The 24,918-nt window shown below is 31.1% G+C and overlaps 1 protein-coding gene and 1 long non-coding RNA gene across 4 annotated transcripts in view; one reads left to right on the plus strand and one right to left on the minus strand.

Annotated features, from left to right (window-relative positions):
* Pdk1 (Phosphoinositide-dependent kinase 1) overlaps window positions 1–24,463 on the minus strand; it is a 49,643-nt gene extending 25,180 nt beyond the window's left edge. For all 3 annotated transcript variants that reach the window (XR_015043311.1, XR_004760253.2, XM_035373591.2), the window contains exons 1-11: window positions 24,304–24,463; window positions 23,714–23,875; window positions 17,753–17,795; window positions 15,549–15,695; window positions 14,115–14,259; window positions 12,330–12,427; window positions 10,451–10,544; window positions 7,721–7,789; window positions 7,543–7,639; window positions 5,857–6,033; window positions 2,452–2,685 (exon numbers count right to left, since the gene is read on the minus strand). Coding sequence is in view for 1 of the 3 variants with exons in the window: in XM_035373591.2 (XP_035229482.1) it covers window positions 2,452–2,685; window positions 5,857–6,033; window positions 7,543–7,639; window positions 7,721–7,789; window positions 10,451–10,544; window positions 12,330–12,427; window positions 14,115–14,259; window positions 15,549–15,695; window positions 17,753–17,795; window positions 23,714–23,875; window positions 24,304–24,318 (1,281 nt within the window). In the remaining 2 variants the exon portion in view is untranslated. The remainder of the gene's footprint in view (window positions 1–2,451; window positions 2,686–5,856; window positions 6,034–7,542; window positions 7,640–7,720; window positions 7,790–10,450; window positions 10,545–12,329; window positions 12,428–14,114; window positions 14,260–15,548; window positions 15,696–17,752; window positions 17,796–23,713; window positions 23,876–24,303) is intronic.
* A 295-nt stretch (window positions 24,464–24,758) lies between these two features.
* LOC118189137 (uncharacterized) overlaps window positions 24,759–24,918 on the plus strand; it is a 30,732-nt gene continuing 30,572 nt past the window's right edge. The window contains exon 1 of the long non-coding RNA XR_015043312.1: window positions 24,759–24,864. This is a non-coding gene — a long non-coding RNA (uncharacterized LOC118189137). The remainder of the gene's footprint in view (window positions 24,865–24,918) is intronic.

Raw genomic sequence — 24,918 nt, forward strand, 5'->3', positions numbered from 1 at the left:
ACAAAAACTTGTGCCACGCTATGGCAAATGCCTGCAATATTTCGGCAGTTATGTGGAAAAGTAGTTTAAGAGTTGTTGAATTTTGTGCAATAAATAACTTTTCTGTAGCTGTACACAATTTACTTTTATTACCAAATGGAACTTACTTTCTGGACGTACATTGTATTTTACATCTTCAACCAGCTACAAATTGCAGTCAGAACTTGCACAGCAGGTAGTTTTGAATCTCACAGCGCAAACTTTTTTTTTTTCTTTTTCACATGAGACAAAACTTCATACATCTCCACATGCATGATGATTTATATATATTACATGATGATTTTATATAAGGAAATTCTGCATCCAAACAGTACATCCTTATCACCATTGCCCCTTGTGCCATCTGCTTCGTACAGATACAATGAAATTAACTTTTCATCTACTTCTGCTTAATATTGTGAGTAACACTTTTTTTATATTAAATGATTTTTAACAGTTTGGGGTTATTAGTTTGTGCAAAAAGTGCTGTTCTGAAGTTTAAACAAGCAATCATCTGAGGTCTAGGAACATAATAACGTATTTTAAATTAATTCTTATGGGAAAAATAATTTCAGTTCAATAATTGCCTTCAGGAATGAGTTGAATTCGTGAATTGAGGTACAAAATATATTAATTATTAAAAGAGATGCCTAATGGAAATAGTTACTACATATTTATGGTGGACGAATACCCGGAATATCAAAATTGTGGCGGACGAATTCCAGTAAAAGAAGAGGTAAGTGATAATTCCGCTTCTTTATTAATATACACACATTTATTTACAATTAATACAGTGTTTGCAGAGATTATTATTAGACTTAACACCTTCGTTCTCCCATCAAACTAAAATTAAGTTACCAATAGAGACAAGACGCTCAAAGTGCCACCTAATGGCGTGAGCTATCAATTTATAACAGTGCTCTCTATACAATACAATTTATGGTTTGTTAGAAGATAATCTGATTTCTTTTATAGAAATTAACATGCCGTATTTGACGGCATATAAGATGCACCCTTATTTAGAAGGCCATACACAAGGAAAAAAAGTACGAATAGTCTGCGCGATAGCGCGGTACCACAATAACTTAAAATGTGGTTTCTTTTAGTTCTCACATTTTGTAAAAGCCAAATAAACAATCATTGAATGCAATTACTAAACATATTTTTGTTAAGGAAAATTAACAAACGGCAAGCTATTTTGAACATGATATGTAAATTTTAATAATTAATAAATGAATAAACGGCAAGCAATCAAACATAATACAAAATAAAGCAGAAACAACAAAAAACACAGATTCAAGGAAAACGTTGCCTATCATAAAATTAGACTTTAATCACTTTCCAAAACCACAAAAACCCTTTTCACTATCATCATCATCGAAAACGAGAATATCGTCATCACTACTGTTTCCGTCATCGCTCGTATTACCTAGCACCGATACCGACCCGTTTATACAGAGCAGCACCAATACCGACACGTGTGTGGGCTGAGTCAAAGAAAGTCTATGTAAAGAAGGAAATGCTCCATAGACGTAATGTGACTGTCGAACCTGTTTGAACTTCGACATCAGCTTCAAGCTTTGGTGCTTTTTGGTGACAGATGTTTCGCACATGCGTAAAATAATTATGGCAGATGTAGAAAAAGTTATAAGCATCTAGACTTTTATCTGGGCTACAAAAAGCATTCAGTATTGAAAGTTAACCAATGTTCTTCACCGTCGAACCTGTTTGAACATCAGCTTTGAGCTTTGGCGCTTTTTGGTGACAGATGTTTCACACATGCACAAAATAATTATGGCAGATGTAGAAAAAGTTAAGTGTGTCTAGACTTTTATCCGGGCTACAAATAGCATTCAGTATTGAAAGTTAACCTATGTTCTTCACGTATAAGATGCAGGTAACTTTTTGAGACCAAATTTAGGAAAAAAGTGCATCTTATATGCTGTCAAATACGATAGTTGTTTTGTATTATTTGACAGTAAATTCAATTTGGTTAAAAAAAGAAAGGGCGGAGTAGGATCTTTATCAAAAAACACTTTTCCAGTAGTCTGGTCATAAAATTTTTGTTTTGGTACAAAAAGATTAAAACTGAAGGAAATGAAAGTTTTATGGCAATATAACACAATTCTAAAGAGACAGAAATTTGCTGAGAACTTGGTTGTATTAAAAAGTCTAGTTAAAAACGATATTATTTTCAATTTTAACAGAAATATTTATGCATTGTATTCTGACAAAATCCTCATACACACGTTTCTCTTTCATCATTTTCATAATTACAATAAAAAATTATAATTGCTTAATAATTAAAATGATTTTATATTCTATTAGCATGTTTTAAATTGAGGCATATATGAATTTAACATCAAGTGATTCAGCACCACTGAATAATAATAATAAAAAATAATACTGAAGCAATGATTAAAAATTATTTACTTTTCTTTTATCAACTAATCCTTGTTTAAGAATAAGATTTCCTTGAACAAATTTATGCCAAGTATTATTTTTTGCTTGAAGTTCTAATCTCTGTGCCATTTCATCAGGCTGAATATCTAATATAGAAGTCTTCCTGGCAGGTTTACTAACAACTTCTTCATCTTCTTGAAGAGCTAAGCCTAAAAGCCTTGTCATTTGTTTATCATCTAATCCTGGTTCTAAATGATCAGGAACCTAAGTTAGAAATATAAGGAAGTGACTTAATTATATTACTTGGTCTTATTAGAATAATTTTACATATGCATACATCTTAATGAGAGTTTGTATGTAAAGTAAACCAGGGTTCATACATATTTCTGAACATGAAAATTAAGTACATTTAAAGTTCATCAAGGGAAAAAATTAAGGACCAATCAGAAAATGGGAAATGAATATATTAAAGCAACTATCATTACAACGCTTCACTTCACTGTAATACCTTTCTAAGAAGGAAACAAAAGTGTATGTAGATTAATATAATAGTAAAAAATTAATTTCAGAATAGAATCAACTTTTTAATTTTTAAATATTATCAAATTAGCATTTCAAACATTTATCTTTTCCACATATATGTTGTACATATTTTAAATAAGATTTACATGGTTTTATTTAAGAGCATGGTTACCCTTTTTTAAAAATATTTTTAAAAATGTATTGTATTGAAATCACAATTTAAGGAAATATAATTCATTTATGATATTCTGAGGAATTTTAAAATTTCAGAAGCTAAATCTGTAATGCTCGAGAGGTTAAACATTCTTTTTCAATGCAAGTTGTTTAAATTGCTTTGTTTTTATGTTAATACTTTCTCTTTAATTTTAGAGATAAGCAAATAAGAACTGTTAAAAAAAAAAGATTGAATATTTGCCGTTCTTGCTTTATTGCTAATTATACAAACTTTCAACCATTATCTCCTTCAAAGCAGGACTCTCTAAAGTCAACACACAATTGCCATTGTTCTTTCCACTTTTGGAATGCCGGTTGGAAATCACATTTTCGATGGCATGCAATACTGTTGTCTCATTTTCCTGAATTTCTTCTATAGACTAAAAATGACATCCTTTCAAAGTGGTTTTAAGTTTGAGAAAGAGAAAAAAGGTTTGCTGAGATCAAGTCAGGAGAATAGAGCAAGCAAGGCACACTGGAAGTGCTGTGTTTTGTCAGACTGTTGGTAACAAGGAGCAATGTGCGAGCTGAAGCATTGTCATAGTGCAACATCTAGGACTGATTCCCCCAAGAATTCAGGTCTCTTCCTATGCACAGTGTCTCTCAATCATGTTAGAATTCTCTAGTAGACTATGCTACCTTGCTTTCTGTCTATGTGCTACAAATTCATTGTTCACTCTCAATATCTTGGTTGTCTGTTGACGTGAAAGGTCAAAGGTTCCTTGGAATTTTGTCAACTTAACTTCTGCCCTTCTTAAAAATGTTGAAATAAATCACAGTACAACATTCGGTTCCTAAACACAGTACAGTGTTCATCAGTCATTTTCTGTGTGCTTGGTTAAGCCTTCGGAATATTTCTGTGAAAGTTTACCCCACTTCTGCTCAAACATTTGCACAGGTACATTGTTCCTCCAGCTCTTTCATTTTTGCTTTTTCAGTAATCCAGTAAGCAGCATATACATGACCTTGCTCAAATGGTAGTTATTTGGCAACAAATGCATAGGCTGGAACCCAGCAAAAGGCAATATAATATTAAGATATATCACTGGTTCTGGATGATGGCAACAGCAGGCCACCTGTGTGCATTGGTGCATAATTTAAAAAAATCTGCTTTTTTTCTGAACAATCTTCGTAATTTAATTGTTCAGTACAAAGTTCAATTGTAACAACTGTCATTTCGAGAATTCTCACTAAATTGTCAATCAAAGTTTTTTCATTTTCGGGAACTTCTCAATCACTTGTTCACTGTAGGTAGCAACATTTTCTAGATATGGAACCAGCTACATCCATTAGTTAACTGATGACTATAGCATTGTCAACACAAATGAAAATTTTTATTTTATCATCTCCATTTATTACCACTTCATACAAATTCAATTAATAGAAAAATTTCACTTTTTATTTGTGAACTTTTAAATTTGCAACTATCATCATAAAGCTTAGTTAACATCCACTATAAACTAATGGTAATGTGCTATAAGACTGGCAATTACATGTGTGTTATTTTAATGAATTTTTTCTTGCTTCTATCAGAACTAAGGAAGTTATGCCTGAATTACATTGGTTTAGTTATTTATTATAGTTATGCCTTTTCCACATACATTTATGGCCCATTTTAGGACTGGATAAATAAATTCACACACATATTTAAGGCTTATCTGCACAAATAAATCAGTTGTTCTCAATTCAAACAGCACTAAATTAATCATTTGGCCTTTGAATATCATATACAAAATTAATTTTTTTTGCATATGGGAAGATATTTCTGCTCCTCAGCATTGCAGTGCAGTTGGCTGAAGTCTGCAATGTCAACATAAAAGGTTATTGTAGTGTTTGGTATTCAGTTACTAATATTCTAAAAAAGAAATTACACATTGCAATGTGAGTCATTTTTTAAGGCTCAAACATTTTTTAAGGCTCAAACATTTTTTAAGGCTCAAACATCTGGCCACTTTTTTGTGTGTGTGCGTGCGTGTGCATGAGTGCATGCATGCGTGAAAAAGGAGAAAGAAATAAATCTGAAAAATAGCCTCTCATTGCACTGTCTGGTTTATTCTTCACATATGTACAGTAGGCAATTCCCCTCCCCCTTCATAATAAAGCATGTAGAGGGATGTTTCACTTCAGCTGTTAATAAAAACATCCATTTTGAAGAAACATTATAATTTATTAGCATAAATCTGTATGATCATTGATTTGTATGTGGTGAAGAAAGCCACAAATAATAAAAAATTATTTACCAATTTGGCATTAGGGATTTCAGTTATTCATTAAGTGTATTATCAGTGGTGAATTTGATACTGTTTCAGTTGCCAAGCAAAAAGGTAGCTATGAAGCCAAATCAATGATCATACAGATTTATGCTAATAAATTATAATGTTTCTTCAAAATGGATGTTTTTATTAACAGCTGAAGTGAAACATCCCTCTACATGCTTTATTATGAAGGGGGAGGGGAATTGCCTACTGTACATATGTGAAGAATAAACCAGACAGTGCAATGAGAGGCTATTTTTCAGATTTATTTCTTTCTCCTTTTTCACGCATGCATGCACTCATGCACACGCACGCACACACACAAAAAAGTGGCCAGATGTTGGCCTTTATGTTATAGTCATTTGGAAACAGATTTAACTTTAAAAAATATTGCTAAAACTATATAAAGCAAATTTGGTGCGTATAATTTGAACTGTAAATTTACCTGATACTGGCTTCTCAGTTCTTCATTGCTTGAAGTGCCTGGTAAATATGGAAGAATTCTAGGAGGAGTACACTCATGTAGAGTGTCCCAAGGAATATTGTTTAAAAATGAATGCCTTCTTATAGATGGATATCCATTTGTATCCTTTGAACCTAAACGTTCAGATGGCTCTAAAACCTGAAATAATTATAAGACCATTTCCAAATCCCAAGTACATAAATAATTTTATGTAGAACTTTTATCTATATATTTTTTAGTTTAATGCATTATTAAAAAAATTTAACATATGTGAGATATGATCAGCTACTTTCCACAAATGTATATTCATTCTGATACAATCTATATTTACTACTCCTTAAAAAAGGGGGGCAGTAAATGAAAAAGGTAAGTATAATGCCATACAATTTTTAAGAAGAACAGATGACAGTCTGAAGAAAAAGAAAGTATGTTAATAGAAATATTCAGATCTGCAATCTTGTCACACACTCAATATTTTAATCTTCCAGGATACCAAGATGCAGCTTGAAAAACATATGAGATGGGCTGAGCTGCTTGACGATAATCAATGGCAAATATGCATACAAGATTATAAGTAAATGAGCCAATTAGAGACCCACGTCTAAAAACTTGCACAAAAGAAGAACAAAGTAGTTGAAAAATTGTTATAAAATACAAAACCGGATGCAATTTTTAAATGCTTAAAGACAATTAAGAAGGTCCACTGTGTTTTTCACTAACTTCACACAGCTGATATTGGTATCCATGGAAGCTATGAAACTGCAGTAGTTCCAGATGTAATGATGTGAACTTGAGAGAAGTAGTACTTGCAGAACTTTGAACTATAGCTACAATTGGGAGGTTTAATGGAATAGAAAATTTTATATGTTGCTGTATGATATGTCTGAAGCGTTCTTAAGTTTAAAAGTTTTAGTTATTTTTACTCATATGATTACTTTAATGGAATATTTTTACACTAATTAGAAATGTTTCTTGTTAAATGTTATGTACGACGTTTTGTAGCAGCACATTTTGATTTGATGGAGTTCTGTTTTACTTACAGAAAATACGAACAGGAAATACAGGTTAACCATGTAGCTAATGCTTGGACCTCAAAAGAAGAAATGGCGGGAGAGAGCATGAGGGGAAAAAGAACATTAGAGATTTCCTATTTTTATCTTTACTTTGATTGGAAATAGCACAGGAACTGTATAAAAACTATCTCTGCAATATAAGTTATGTGCTCATGAATCAATCAGACAGTTGATATTGGTTAAGGTTAAGATAATTCAGGTATTAATCACATGAAAACATTTTGTAGACCATATAATAGAATTTTCCTTCCTCTCTCTCTCTCTCTCTCTTTTTTTTTTTTTTTTTTTGTTAATTTCATTTCTCCCAATGACTAAAAAAAGAAGGGCAGATTTTAATCATATGAAACTGCTAACCCTTTTTAATTGCTGTAATTAATTGCTTTAGTACAAATGTATTCACCACAACTGTAACAAATAATTTTACACATACCTACCAATTTCCATAATTAAACATATTAGACATATACATAATATTTCTAAAGAAATAAGAGAAAAAATTAAAAGGAAGTTTTTCAAGATCAAATAAAGGCATTCCTAGGCCAAGTCTAAAAATAAATTAAATGCATAACATAATAAAGATATAAGTTTCAATTACCAATAACTTCTGTACAAGATCTTTAGCCAAAACTGAAAATCCATCAGGAAAGTCATATTCCAGCTTAGATATCTTCTGAAACATTAAGTATTCATTCCTGAAAAGCAAATTAGAAAATAGCATATACTATACATTTGTTTTTAGTAAAAATTACATTAAAATAAATCATTATGCTTACGCTGCTCTAAATGGTGGAAGACCAGAGACCATTTGATAAATTATACATCCTAAGGCCCATAAGTCAACACTGGAAAAAAAATAATTACAGAATATGTACTAAACATATATATATATAAAATCCTTTACACAAAAGCAAAGATTAAATTTTTTGCAAAATTCTTCCCTTGTTTACTTTCTTAGTTCCAATCAATGATTTAGTATCTTAAGTTTTTTAATTTCTTCTAGCAGATCAATGTCTTATTATCTTAGATTTTTTGCTTTTATGTAGTTCATGTATTAATTTACTTGGTAAAATTCGGGTCTTATTGCTGATGAGTTGGATCTAACAATACTTTTAAAATATAATTTAGCAGCACTTTGCACTAATTTATGCTTTTAGTACTAGCATACTTTATTCTCAACTCGTTGAGTACTTCTTTTCTCTTTAAATCCTCTGCACTTTATAAACACACAATACAATACATTCTATAAGTATTTCAATTAAATACAATCTCATCATGAATTAGCAACATTAAGCACAAGACAGGTGAAAATATAATTTGTTCTATGACACATATAAATTACAATAATTTACATGAATTACAACACCTTAATTAAAAGATTATGAAGGAAAATACTTTCTGCTAATTATTACTGTAAATTTTGTAATGGTTCAAATGCTATGATATGGACCAATATAAGATTAAAGATAATGTATGCAACTTTCTTTACAACATGCATAAATTTTTACAAAATTTCAAAATTTTCTTTTTCAATTAATTAAAAAAATATCAGCTGAAGATTGCCAAATCAAGAATGTATATTACATCAAGCCAATAAAAAAAAGTAAAGCATAATTGCTGAAATTCTCAGCAAGAAATCAATGTACATAATCACTAAGAAGTTACATTAAAAGTAAAATATGGTTTTCTGACAAATTAGGAATGTCTTCATGGACTACTACTTAAAAAAAAAAAAAAAAAAAAAAAAAAAAAAAAGCTTAAATTCACAGTGCACAAGAAGCAATAGCAATTATGCTAATTTGTTCTGTCATTTATGAAAAAGGCACTACAGGGCTGGGATATCATCCAGTCATCACAACTAGCTTCTGGTAGATAGGCCACTTGTTCTTCATATTTTTCTCTGGCTGAAAGACCTACCAGAAATCTGAAAAATCATCCTAACTGAGGACTACTGTCAAGTATTTACACTGAAATGCCACTGAATTAGGGATAGCAAGTCAATAACAAGGTGGGCCTTTTCTGACCTTGATAATGGCTGCTACATAACAAGGCATAGACTAAAAGGTTTGTGAAGCATTCAATGCAAATGGCTTGCCAAACAATGGACAGAGTTATCCATAATTCAGGAAAAGTCGCTAGTGTTTGTGATGTGGTTTCACACCTTTCTCCATATATCCTAAGTGATTAATGCCATTTTGAATTTTAAAAAGGTGAAAAAACATAATGTGCACCATCTTTCTTCTAAACATATAGCCGAATGCATTGCACAATTCTTTATCAGAAATATTTATCTGGATAAAAATGGAAAAATGTAGTCACAATAGATGAATATTGGAAGTACTTAAATGACTGCAATAAAAATAAGATCCATTTATCAACCTCAAAGAGCAGAAAAAATCTTCAAACATGGTTCAAAGAATCTAAAGAAACTTTTTCAAAGGGACTTAAGACTGCTGCTGGTTTTTCATATAACAGGAAATGAAAAACAAAGGGACTGGGAAAAAAATGTTAAGATCAACTCCACATATTATCAGGAACATATACCCAACTTTCAAATATAAAATAACTTCTCTTTACCTACAGTGCTACCAATCAGTAGAACAGCATCAAGATAAAAGTAGGCAGGCACAATCTTAATTAATCAGACACATGCCAAAATTAATCGTTAATTTCCCAGAAAAAATTGAACAAGAAATGGGTATCAAAGCCATACCCTTCACTCATATCCCTAGTAAATTTCCTGATGTATCTATCATCCAAGAATTTTTTGCACTTTTCGACTTTTAAAAAGCAAATTGTCCAAATGTTGACCTACAATCCTCCTTAGACTTTGGAAAGCTGTACTATACGAATGGGATAAAATACCTCTTCCAATACTACAAAGGATTAGAATTTATGGTGTATAATAGTGAAGAATAAGGGTTATCAAACAGAACATTTAAAACACAAAAGTTTTAGATAAAATATTTCTGTAAATACAATGCAAATCATCTAAAAAATGTTCGAATAGCCTCTGCAATCATTCATATAATTATATGAACTTTCGATAATAGTTCTGTACAAGAATGCTAAAAGAGATTTAATCAGTTTATTTAGAGAGAAACGTTAAAAGAGATTTAATCGGGTTTAATCCAACTTCAATCTGAACACTTCAGCTCAAAATTTTACAATATAGTTTTTCTTTTTCTCTATATGACAAAGAGCAAATAACGTTTTTGCACACGACAAACTTAGTTTGCTCCAACAAGAAGTTGATTGAGCCTATCGCTGAACTTTATATAGTTTAAAAGTTTTTAATTTATGTAATCCCTGAATGACATATTTGTTAAAAAAAAAAGAAAGATTTTGCAAACTTAACAGAGTACAGAGTCTACATTTCCCTAATCTGAAAACTCTAGACTACAATTACTTTTATTACATCCACTTTTGCTTTTTTGATAAGAGTTCTTGTTTTCTTTTCTTTTTTTAACAGTAATAATAATAATTCAAAAGGGAAATTTTATTACCTTGGTGATGCACTTTTATCACTTAACATTTCAGGAGATACATATTGAGCGGTTCCTACAAATGAATTTTTTCTTGCAGGTTCACCACTAGAAGCTACAGTTAAGAAAATAAATTTAAAAAAAGAGGTGAATTTTAAATATATAATAAGCACATAAAGTGTCTCACAAAAGTGATGGGACACTTGTGCTTTACGAAAGGAAACTGTAATAAAATAAATTAAAAAAACATGTAAAAATTTTTTGTGGGTGTATTTCATACTTAAATTTAGTAACAATTATTACATAACATACATTTTCTCAAAATATTAAAATAGTAATTTAATAAAAATACAATTGTTTAGAACGGAGCAAGAAATGGCTCACATAAGTGATGGGACACTTACTTTTCCATCAAATATTTATCCAAAAATTTTACTTCTTAAAATGTTTTAATATTTTGTTGGATTTCCTTTTACTTTTGAAACGTGATTTAATCTTCTTGGGATGGATTCGACTAATTTTTTTTTTTGTGATTTCTGGAGTGATTTTACCCCATTCTTCTTGAAGCAATGATTTTGATTGTTGTTTTGAAGAAATGGTGTGTTTGCGAATTCTTGATTCCAATTCTTACCAAATATTCTCTATGGGATTTAAGTCTGGAGATTGTGGTGGTGTTTTTATTATTTCAGGACAGTTATACAGCAGCCAGAGTCTAACGTTCAAAGCAGTGTGCTTGGGGTCATCGTCCTGGTAGAATTTAAAATCGTTACGAAGGATCAATTTTCGTGCTGAAGATTTCAAATTTTGATTTAAAATGTCAATATACTTGTACTGATCCATTTTACTGTCAATAAAAACAAGATTACCAACTCCAGTGGACGACATACACCCCCATACCATAACTCCTTCTCCACCATGTTTTACTGTTCGCACCAAGTTCTGTTTGCGAAATTCTTTCCTGGGTTTTCTCTACACCAAGATTCTACAGTCAGAACCAAACATATTAAATTTACTCTCATCAGCAAATATAACTTCATTCCAGTAATCAGAGTTCTTATTTATGTTGGATTTTGCGAAAGCCAGTCTGAGTTTTCTCTTCTTTTCACTTACAAAGAATTTTTTCCTGGCTGCTCCAGCAGATCGAATTATTCTTCTAATAGTCTCAGGATTAACAATTACTCCATATAATGCTTGTAAATCAGCAGCAACTTTAGGAGCACTCATTCTTGGATTTTTTTAAATATTTTGAACAATAATTCGCTTTATTCCATTGGATAGCTTTGATGGTTGGCCAGGTCTTCTTTTATCCTGAATCATATGATTCTTATTATATCGTTTAATGATACTGAAAACTGCTGAATGACTCATGTTAACTGTTTCAGCAGTTTCTCTAATAGATTTTCCACGTTCAATATGCAAATTAATAACTAATTTTCGAATTTCAGGCAAAGTTTCTTTTTGTTTAGCATTTATGGCTCCACAGAGCTAAAAAACACAAAAATTCAAAACAAACTGGAGAGAAAGACTGCAGACGATTTAATAAATTATTTCCAATTGCTTTTGAGTAAAAATAAAAACCCCCAAAAATATTTTTATTGTATTATGTAGTAGTATCTAATGGTGTCCCATCACTTATGTGAGCCATTTTTTGCTCCATTCTAAACAATTGTATTTATATTAAATTACTATTTTAATATTTTGAGAAAATGTATGTTACATAATAATTGTTACTAAATTTAAGTATGAAACACACCCACAAAAATTTTTACATGTTTTTTAAATTTATTTTATTACAGTTTCTTTTTGTAAAGCACAAGTGTCCCATCACTTTTGTGAGACACTGTATAATAATAATGTTAAGTTACAACAATAAAAATAAGAAAACCATATGGATACTCACAATCATTATTCTCGGCATTTATGACTTTTGCAGATCCAAAGTCTGTAATTTGAATATGCATATTTTCATCCAGCAGAATATTTTCAGGTTTTAAATCCCTATATAAGTACACATTCAACATTTACATAGTGATTCATATTCAATTAACATCATTACTTTTATATGAATAACCTTGCAAATTATGCAATAAATAAATAAATACCATATAAACTGACATAAAACCATCTCATGTTAGGTGATAAAGCAATTTCAGCTGGTGCCACAAAAGGGAAGCTATTAACTTTTTTCAGTATCATTGAGTACTGTCGAAAAGTTATGGATGTTCAAAATCCTAAGACATCAAATTATATATCCTAAAGAATAGGTACCAGAAAATGTAAAGTCCAGGTAGACAACAAGAACAAACAAAGGAGCACTCAAATTCCATTTGCAACCAGCTGTATGACTTCCAGGAAAGTCTTCCAAGTCTGCGGGTGCTAGGTTTGGAGAGTATGGTGGATTTCAACGACACCATGCTGGGCTAAGAATCGCCTCACAGGCAACACAATGTGTGGGCGGGCATTGTCATGTAGCAGCAGCCAACTCACATTTTGTTGAAAATGAGGCCTCACTCTACGAATTCCTTTTCGAAGTCGGTCAAGAACTTCTGTTTAGAACTGTCCATCGATAGTCATGTTAGGAGGAAGAAATTCACGATGAATGAGTTAATCGCAATTGAAGAAAGAGATTAACACAACCTTGATTTTAGACTTTTGAAATCGAAATTTTTTCTGCCTTGGTGAGCTTGGAGACCGCCATTCAAAAGTTCTTGAGCGGGATAACGATTCCACACCGTAAACTTGTTTTAACATTTCGTACATTTCCACAGCTGTCTTGCCCAATTTGAAGCAAAATTTAATGTTGATTCTTTGCTCCATTTTCACTTTGACAATAGGAATTTAAGAGCTACGTTTTAATGCGCCTTTCCACAAGAACTACTTACTTCAGAATGGTGGCGACTGCACTGCACATGCGCAAGAAAACGCTCTTCAATATGCAATCATTAGTGCCATCTTTCGACTTTTCGTTCTCCTACAGTTACAGCAGTCCTGGAAATTAATAGCCGGACCTTGTATATGTGAGAGACTCATTTACCATGCAATTCACGAAATTTCTTTTCTCACATAGTAAATTACCCTGTTATGTTAGGGACACCATGCTTATCCTTACAAGTTCTACACACGATGCGGCTACCAGCCCAGAGGCCCGACAAAATATGTGCATAACACCTGAGCCTTCCACAGCAATATCACAAAATAATTTTAAAATGAGCATATCTTTAGAATTTCCGATACACAGTCTCGCACACTGAAGATAAAAATGCCCCCCCCCCGCCAGTGTTGCCATTGCTCACTTTGAAATCATTGAGTTTGTTAATAAAAAAAATTCATTGAAGTGTTACAAAATATGAAATAGATAGTAATATAAGTTCCAGATTCCAAATTTGGGCTTCCAGATGGCCATATTTGACTCTGGGTACCATTGTGTCATCATAATGCGAGAAACATACATAGATTTATACAGATGCTTCATTATTTAATTTCTTTAAATATAATACAGGGCAATAATATTTGGTGGCAACAATTTGAAAAGTGAACCAACTTACCCTGAATCGATGAAAATGCCAAAACAAATCAATAGTCCTTCTGGGCAAATTGCCCCTTTGGACTAAATTAACAGTTTATTTAAAAATAATAAAGCAATAAAACATATCTGATTAAATGAGATAAAAAGCAAAATACTGACCTGTGAATTATAGATAATTTATGCAAATGCTCAATTGCAAGCAATATTTCAGCAGTATAGAACCTTGTACATTCCTCATCAAATGAACCAACTTTGATAATATAAGGAAGAAGTTCACCATGTTTTGCATAGTTCATTACAAAATCTTTTTAAGTTAAGAAAAGCTAAATCAAGTTACAAAATATAATGCACATATCATTTACAGAATTCTCTTCAAACACATTATAATTTATTTAAGCACATTCAATTATGTTAAACATTGCAACATTTTTAAATAACTAAAATGAGATTATGCAAATAATCAAATAATTTCTTTAGAACGAAAAATATGTTGAGTCTCTATTAAACAAATGCACCACATTAATGGTGACTTCCTTTTCTTTTCAATGGACTGTTTCCAATCAAAATAGGAGACCCAATGCATTGCTGCTAGAGGATACTGATAATGGAAGAAGCCTTATCTCATGCATATCTGTCAATGTATGTTCAGTTGAATTTCTTTTATTACTGTGATCAAAATGAGACTAAAACATGTATGCAATAATACCGTTCATTTTATTATTTTACACTGCAAATTGGGTTTTTATGTTAAGATTTTTCTTTTTAGAGAGGATTAATCTAAATTTTTTATCTTTAGGATAGCTAAAAAGAAATATACTTTTATAAACATTTATGGTAAATGAAAATGAATGCTTTCATTTAACATTTAATTAATGTTATTAAATATTTCAGTGAAAATCACTATTCATGACATGATAAAAAAATAATCCCATTAAAATATGAAATTATAAGCTTATCGTTCACAACCAATTTTAAGGCGAACTACAGCAGTGGATTGATTCTTCTTCTTAAAAAAAAAAAAAAAAAAAAAAAAAAAGCATATTAAGTGACAGGCAGTTTTTTTTTTTTATTAACTGCTTTGAGAATTTCTCCATTTCTGTTTCGAGAATCAACTGCTTGGATTATTAAAGAAATGGAAGATGATGTTCCAGACATATATGTGGTAATGAACCTTAGTATCATGGCTTTTCCCCCCCTTGCATTGATAATATTTGAATGCCGGGGAGATTAATTTCAGACACCGGAAATCATATTTTTCATAGAAATAATGAGTTGTTAAGAATAGTTACATAAAAATTGAAAAATTCAGAAAGCCCTCAGATTGCTGGAAAATTTCAGGAGTAGGTGAAAGTGGAGAAGAAATATGTTAGAAACTGGGTTAGTAGGAGGACGGTCAAAAAGCAGGAGTCTCCTTAAATTGGGAAAGATGGCATTTGTAGATGGGTAATTTATTACAGCAAAGCATCCAAGGGCTTTCTGAGACCAATTTACATGCAAAAAATATTGATACATCAACCTATTCTAAAGGCAGAAACAGCATGCAGTTGTGGTAGTGTCACCGGATTGTGGCCTTTTCAAACAATAAAAGGATACATAACCTATCACTATCTTGAAATGTGCAATATAACTTAATAAAAAACGGGCTAGGATGATTATTGAGAATATTTAAAATTTGTTTCTCTCTCATTACGGCTTTCTGCTTCTTCTCTCGCAAAATGTGTCGCTTCTCACATACTTTAACTGCAAATAGCACACAAAAAAATAACAATTAAAAAACATTAATCTAATAACAAATAATTTAGAGATATAACAATAAAAAACTTCTATAAATAGGCATTTTAATTCTTACAAAAAGTACAATAATTTATAATTTCATACTGTATCCTTTGTTAACCTATTTAACAAGTTATTTATTTGACCATAACTATAAATTTTATCTTATATAATGGTTACTGTAATACAAATTGCTTTTAAACAAATCATATTAAAATTTTTAATTAAATAGTTCTATGATTTTAATTAAATACATTCACATGTCTTCTTATAGGATCTTCATTTTTTATATGATATGCTCAGTTGAATCACTTCATTCAAAAATTAAAAAACATGAACATATATTAATATTTTTATCACCATTCAAATCAAAGTAGGATCAAAATAAAATTAAGGACGATAAACCTTCTATACTTGCAAGCCGATTTAAAATTCAAAACTGCGACATTAGGAATTGCCACATAAATATTTCTTGGCAATATGGAGTTTTGCCTCATCAACAGTTTTTCGTATCTTTTTAGCTGAGGATGCAGATAACCAGAAAGTACAAATTCTTCAGTAATTAAAGAAACAACATCAAATGCTTTACAAAGCAACCAAACTTTAAATGTGAATTGAGTACTTGTAAGAAAAAAATTCTGTTAACATACCAAAAAAATGAGCTATAAATTGATTTAATAGTTACAATTTCTTTTTTTGGCAAATGATAGTTATGCAATGAATGAAACATTAACCTTGCAAGAAAATAATGAAAAACCAAGCAAAGCATATAATCATTTGTCACTGAACTGATGGTTAATGTATCAAAAGAATTAACCTTTCCCGCTTTTAAGTATATCTGAATCAACCAATATTGTCCTTATGTATTTAGAGGAATACCCAAATCCAATGATTTAAAAACTCAACCTAAAAATGTCAGGTTAAGAGAGAAAATTTCTGCCCACATATGCCTGTATGCTTTTCTGTTCTTAAAATATTAACTACATTTCTCCTCTCTATAACACATCTTTACACAAACTAATATGAATTAGAATCAATCGAAGATTATTTGCAAGTTAGATAAAGTACAGTTAGAAAATTATATCGAATTTATAACATAAAAAGTCTGGGATAAACCTTCTTTATTGTGCCATCTATGTAGCATCTTATATAGCTAATGTCTTCTATGTAGCAAATCCAAAGTCAAAAAGTTAGTTTCTCAAATAGTGCACGTTAATGACTAATCCTTCAGTTTGGTGATAATATTAGGAAAAAAAAAAAACTTGTTAATTAGAGAAATTAAATTTTCAGTTTTGGTATATGTAAAATGAAATTCTTGAAACCTAGTTTTATTTAATGCTCCCTCAACTGAAAAACTATAAACATTGATTTAATAGCTAAAGAAACCATAATAGAATACAGGGGAGAAAAATCTTCTCAACAGCTTTAAGACAACCTTCTTTCACAATGTTAATATTTCTAGTAAGTAAGCAGAAAGTAAGGAAAGCAGAAAATAAGGAAGTAGAAAGGTCAAAAGGAATTCTAATTCTGTGGACTTTGAGGAGATCATAAAACCTAGCACAGTTAGCAGCAGATGGAATGAGTGATTTTTAAAACTGAGTTGGGAGTATATGAGATGATTTAACAGATGTTTTAGTTTTCGTGAAGTCAGAAGTTGAAGCACCTTTAAGGATAAAGTCCAATGATAATCCTCAGATAAACATTAGTTTGTTAATTTTGCATTATGAGAATTAAATATTCACTCTAAAGTTTCATTCAATAATGAGCACAAAAATAAAACTGAATTCGGTATACTGAAAATACACCAATATTTCATTAATAAGAAAAATTAAAGATTTAATGTGAAGGCACAATATATTGTTGTACTTTTTTTTTCACTCTTTCAACAAAATTTCCTAAAAAGCTGTTAAAATCTTTTTCATTTAGATACAAACTGTAAAAATCTACAATGAATAACTTTTTTTTTTATCAAACACTCGTTTTTGGACACAATAAAATATAAAAATTATTAACATAAAACTTACTTGCATATTCTTTATTAGAATGAATATCTTTGGCTAAATACACCTAACATAAAAAAAAAAGAAGTATAAATTGACAGTATTTGACAGAATGTATTTTTTTCTATACATATATATCTCTTCATAAAATACCTTAAAAAAAATCAGTTTAAATTTATTAGGCATTTAAAGGGTGTACCTTAAACTTTGGAGGTAACAGAATACATATATTCATATTGCATGCATAACATAATTAAATATTTTTTATTATTTATCTATTAAATATTTTCCATTTATTTTCAGCCCCCCTAAAAGCTATGACAAAGAGTTGAGAACTCAGCGACTTTGGAGAGAAACATTTGGATATAACATGAAATGGAATATAATGGTGATGAAATAGATGTAAACTCTTCTTTACATCTTTTTCAACAATGCATACAGTTCCACCTATTTTTTGGTCTGTAAAAGACATGCACACTTCTTGGCTTTTTGTAATATACATAGGGATCTGTTTAAACTAAAAGAAAGGGGGGGGAACAGACAAGCACAAACTTAATACCAGAATCCTAAAACGAGAAAGAAAAACAGGTACATGATGCCTTTAAGCAAGTTATTTTCTACTTTACAGAAATAACTGAAGGTGACAAAAGCTGCTAGGTGAGATCATAATCTGCAGTCACACTGATGAAAATGTTCGTAAAAGCAGAAAGCAGCTGAGAGGATGCTACTTGTATACCTTGATTGCCAATAAACCTTGATTATGTATAACCAATATAACCTTGATTGCTTCATCAACAGTTTTTTGTATCTTTTTAGCTGGGGATGCAGATAATCAGAAAGTACAAATTCTTCAGTAATTAAAGAAACAACGGCTAAAGTGCAGAATCACCCACTCATTTGGCACATTGTGTTTGGCACTTTTTACAAGGTTGATAAGTTTGCCAAATGTGGTATCCAAGTCGATTTTGCCGTTCTGGAATTTCAGAGTATTTTTGCGCATGCGTAGTATGTATTTTAAACTCAGAATTACTTTTTAGTGCGAAATTTGGAGCATTTTTGTGCGTGCTCAGTATGTATTTTAAAATTTAGAATTTCTGTTTGGTGTATACGATAACAGATGGTAGAGATGCAGTTATTTTAAACAATAATTAGAGAACATTTTGAGAATTTGCTACTTTTAGTTCATAGGCTGAGCGGAGTGGATTACCCCTTTTCAGGTAAGTGAAAGTATTTTAAATTTTCAGTGTTTTGTAACAATTTTAAGTATTTGAAAGTTACTATGTTTTTGGAACAATTTTTAGTTTTTAAAATTATGTTTTTGTAAGGACTGGATTTTCATATTTTAAAATATTTTGAAAGTGAAAGTATTAATTTTTCAGGGTTTTGTAAGGATTTTATGTTCTTTAAACTTACTATGTTTTTTAAACGATTTTAGTTTTTAAAGTTATTAGGTTTTTTTTTGAAAGGATTTCCAGTTTAAAAAATTTCCCACTTATTTGTTTGGCGTTTTTTACAAAAGTAAGAAGAATTGGATTTTTGTCAATTTTATTTGACTTTTTAAGTGAAAATAGATCCATGTGTACATGGATAAAGTCAAGAGAGTACGCAATGCCCTTTTTGTGCAATTCTGGGATTTTTTTTAAGTGAAAATAGGTAGATGTGTACATGGATAAAGTCAAAGGAGTGGGCAATGCCATTTTGTGCAATTCTAGAATTTTTTTAAGTGAAAGTAGGTCAATGTGTACATGGATACCAAGTTTGTAAAATTCTTAAAAACGCGTCAAGCAGTAGGTGATTCTGCACTTTCCCTAATTTTTTTTATAGGTAAATGTATTTTAATTCTTCAAGGTTTTTAATGATTTTAAGTTTTTGAAGCTTACTACGTTTTCTTAACCATGTTTATTTTTTTTTTTAATTATTATGCTGTTTTTAAAGGATTTTCAGTTTTCAAAATTTTGCTTCACTTTTATTTTGTATTTATTTTACATGTTCGCCATTGTAAATGTTGGGCCTTGCATAGTGTCTTTTGGAGGGTATGCAAATACAGGAGAAAAGATGCGAAAGCATGCCAAGTTTGGCGATTTTGAAAAATGTGCCAAGCAGTGGGCGATTCTGAACTTTCCCCGAAACAACATCAAATGCTTTAAACAGCAACCAAACTTTAAATGTGAATTGAGTACTTGTAAGAAAAAATTCTGTTAACATATAAAAAAATCAAGCTATAAATTGATTTAATATTTACAATTTCTTTTTTGGCAAATGATTATTATGTAATGAATGACACATTGCTGCATGAAAACAATGAAAAACCAAGCAAAACATATAATCATTTGTCACTGAACTGATGATTTTAGCAACTACTGATAGTATGTAACAATCGGTGGCATGCCACATGTGGTGGCCACTAAATCAGTAGCCTCCATCCTTCACTTAAGCAATTCAATTAAATTTTTGGTCATTTCAGCTCATCCACTGCTAATGGTGGATAAATATGTTCATATTCACAATTTCATCAAAGTCCAAACTATTAGCATTCATCCTCTTTCTTATCTCAGACATACTCAAATGATGGTACCCACATCAAAATACAACACCAAAGCACGGGCAACCAAACATAGCAATTGAAAAGAATGGTAAGAATCAGAAAACCCCAATTCATGCAAAAGGGGTACTGTCATAAAAAATAGCCAAAATCTCAATCTATCACAACATATTTGGTGATATTCGCAGAAATAACTCCTTTTTAATGACAAAAACTAAAAAAAAAAAAAAAACATTATGAACATTAGGATTATCGAAAAACCTATTTTCCGCAACGGACTTCCAGATTTCACGAAAAACCAATACAGTCAAAAGTCATTAATCCGGACTCGTCAGGACTTCGGCGATTCTGGATTATAGATCATCATTTTAAATCTGGTAAGATGGCATGCAGAAATTATAAAATTAAAACTATGAAACCGTAATTTATGAAATAAAGAACAATTATGATCTAAAGGGTATCAAAATTTACAAAAAAAAAAAAAAAAAAGCTTATTATTTGTTTACTTTATTAAACATTTGGTTAATCTTTAGATTATGGTAACTTTTGCGATTTTTTGGCGACCAACCCTGCTACAGCCACCTGCTAGTTTTTTTTTTTTTTTTTTGGACGATATCATTTTGTTTTCATGAAGTAAAGGCATGTTTATTTATTTATTTATTTATTTTAAACTCTACATTTTCCCCCAACAATCTGATAGCCGAATTACACTTATGCTAGAATTTTTATGGAACAAAAGTGCTTAATCATGACGAAGATTAGGTGGAAATTGGGAGAAAGTGCAGAATCGCCCACTGCTTGCCATGTTTTTAAGAATTGCACATACACGGTATCATCCATGTACACGTCGACCTATTTTCACTTTAAAAAAATCCCAGAATTGCACAAAAATGACATTGCGCACATTCTTGACTTTATCCATGTACACTGCTAAAGTCCTAGCTAGTAACTATTATCACCTTATAAAAATGTCACCAAACTACCTGTTACCATATTCCAAAGATCAGCGAAACATTTCTTTCAATGCAAGTTGTTTAAGTTGCTTTGTTTTATGTGATAATACTTTCTCTTTAATTCTATAAACAGACATGATTTCTTGTTCAGTTACAAAGTTCCGCTGTTCAAGTCCTATAATTGCTGTGTCGAGAATACCGACTAATTTGTCAATCAAAATTTTTTCATTTTCAATAACCTCTGCGTCACTTTCTTCACTATTGGAAGTGAATTATAATGACGAGGAATTTGATTTTAATCATATCAAAGACGGAGTACATCGAGATGAAATACTACATTTAGTAAGGAATTATAATCGAAATAAAATAAAAACATCTGCCCTGAAGATAAGGATAGTGCTGACAGATCAACTTCCAATTCATTGCGCGCCGCGACGTCCACCCCCCTGCTGCAGAGCAGCGTGAAATTGATAAACAGATTTCGGAATGGTTAGAGAAACAAAGGATATGCCTTTATCCATTTTTTGCAGCAATTCCACTTTTTGTTTGATGGACATCGAAACATACTTTCGCTTTGTAGATCCTTTGGATCAGAAATTCAGCATCAGAAATTCTATTTGACATAATCGAAAGTTCAAGCTTACTTTTATAAAATCTAACAGTCTGCAAAAAATAATAAGCCGGATCCCATTCGGAGATTAAGGAACAACGCAACCTGCAACATTAACTAAAATAGATAATTAGATAATTTTAGCTTATACCGTCTGTTATACATTAAACGCGCATGCGTAAACGTAATATGCGCATGAGTAAACGCCCATGCACGTGCGTCAACGCGACGCATGTGCAGAAAGTTTGTAGCTTTGAGGTCCGGATTATGGGTGTCCGAATTAACGACTTTTGACTGTACCACTTGGCGTTTTTTTTCACACAGAAACCCAGGGGTACCGTACAGTAAAGATCAGCCCTTGATTCCTTTTCTTCCAATCCTTTTCTTTCAATGTAAATCCTACCCGAAATCGGATACATTAAAAGCTGGCAGAAATTTTCATGTGTAATGAATAAGAAAACTATCCTTCTATATGGAATTTTACATCCACAATGCTGAAAGTGTTAATAGATAAAGTACACATACAAATCATTAATAATAAAAAGAAGAAAAAAAAAAGTTTTTTAAAGCCATCTAGGTGAGAAACAAAGGTTTTACTGTATAAGAGCCTTAAAAGACGAATTTTGGCATATGCATGTGATGCCTGGAACATGATGCACACGAACGAGGATATGTTGGGCATTTTTGAAAGGAAGGTTTTTAAGAAGTATTTTTGGAGGAATACAAAAAGATGGTGTGTGGCTTAGAAGATAAAATTTGGAGCTATATCGCTCATATAATGAATCTGACATCATTGATTTCATGAAATGCCAAAGAACAAAATGGGCAGGCCACATTATCAGAATAAATGAACACCATGCAACAAAAAAGTCTTCGACCCCAGACCAACAGGCATACAAGAAAAAAAGCACACCAAATCTCAGATGGTTAGATTGCCTAGAAAATTACTTACTAGAATTAAAAACCAAAACCTGGAAAATGCTAGCAGGAGAAGATTGGCTTGGAAAAAGCTTCTTGAAAAGGCCCACGGAGAATTGAAAAGAGACTAAAAAAAGAACTGAGAAACTTAAAGAATAAATACTTAAAAAAAAAGTATGCCATTACTCAACACTGCATAAGAAATTCTCATCACATACTGCAGTGCTCCGCAACCTTTTCTCACCTGCGACGCACAAAAAATCTTTCTGGAATTTCGTGGCACACCAAAGAGTTCCGAGTTATCAAGGAAGTGCCGAAAAAATTCAAATGCTGACACACTTACAATCACACACACAACCACACAACAGTGAAATATATAAAAACATTTAAAATAGACATTATTAAGGGAAAAAATTGTCATTGTGTATTAAATACATGATAAAAAATTGCAAAATGTCAAATACATGTATTTGATTGTGGCAGACCTATATTCTACTCATGGCACACCAGTGTGCCGCGGCACACCGGTTGCGGAGCACTGATATACTGCTATGTTGCCTTTAAAATTGCTGTTGAACTGTATATGGCATAAGTGCTAAGAAAATGAAGCTTTCAGATTTTTTTGTTGTCTATTTATAGATATGAAAAACCATGAAAATCCCACGTAGCCAGCCTATTTAGTTGAAGGAGAGATTCAGGTATAAAATACCACAGTTTTGCAGCTTTATTTGCTTGTCTACTGGCAGCACCTTCTCTACACTCACAGGGAGAAGCAATACATAATAACTTCTGTTAACAAATGACATTTAGATTATAAATCATAAAATAAACAATACATATTTCTATTATCATCACGAAAGCTATCTTTTTGTAAAATTGTGTACAATGTAATGCTTATTACAATTAAGACCTTATATAAACATATAGAAATCTGCCAGTCAGATAATGAGGCTTACACTCACCATAGAGAATGATCCTTCGCCAATGAGTTTCCCAAATCTAAAATCTTTTGCTGACTTCTTCAATGGTTGTTTTGATGAGCTAGATGAATTTTGTTCTGTTGAGGTATCAACTGTTCCATTATTAGAGGAATCTTTCTCATCTTTTACTCGGCTCTCAGAAGGCTATAAATAAAATATCAATCTTAAGATACACACCAGAAAAGTTTATAAAACACATAGTGCATGAGAAAGTTCCTAGTTTTACTAACAAAGGGATTTTCGAGGGAAGAAAAGGCACCAAATTTATTACGAGAATATATTTTTTATTCTAAAGGTTATTTTTATTCTTAACTATACTACTGCAAACTGAAAAACGTTCTATTTGATGTCGATGAGTGATAATAATATAAGAAATTGGAAATGACTTATGGAAAGTTTTTTAGAGATGATAGTTTAGTAACGCTTAAAGTGACTAATGTGTAGAAAAAACTGTTTTAAAAAGACACATACAATGATTTATTTTAAGGTTATAAACTCGACAGATATTTTAATATTTTAACTTTTAAATTTGAACACGGCTTATTACATTTCCAAATAAAAAATCCACTTACTTCTCTCGTACTCATTTTCAGATCTTCCGAGGATTACATCCAAGAGCTTAAATATTTAAAAAACATCAGTGATTATACAAAATAAAATTACACGACTCGGATAAAACAAGAAAAAAAAAAAAATTAACTTTGCAACCAAACGCTTTAAAAGCGAGAAGTAGTGTTGTTATTTTCCTCCTTTATGTTAGACCTTTTTTTTAAAAGATATTTATCCTCTTAAGAAATACATATGAAATAATTTTATATAATGTCAATAATGTATTGTAATTAAGACTACGTGTAATATTAATTTACATCCAGAATTAATAAATCTTATTTTTAATTAACCTTTTCCACGCATAGTGTAATTTTACTTATCAAATATTCGTAAAATTATCTGTTATTAATTTCTAAAATATTTAAAACATAAGTAATTGTAGTTTATTAAATAGCATATTACCAAACTTCGTGTGTCATGAATTTTTTTTTTCTTAATGTTGAACAGTTTCCGTGCTCACGTTCTTTGTGTACTGCATTGCGTTAGTGGGTGGGTTTTCGTTTGCGGTAATTTCATTTATCAAGGTAAAAAGTTTTGCATGTGTACCTTATCTTGGAAATTCTTGGTTATAACTCGCC

The sequence above is a fragment of the Stegodyphus dumicola genome, chromosome 10, assembly GCF_044657685.1.
Source record: "Stegodyphus dumicola isolate Sdum_Otavi_A_Nest chromosome 10, ASM4465768v1".
Taxonomy (NCBI): Eukaryota; Metazoa; Arthropoda; class Arachnida; order Araneae; family Eresidae; genus Stegodyphus; species Stegodyphus dumicola.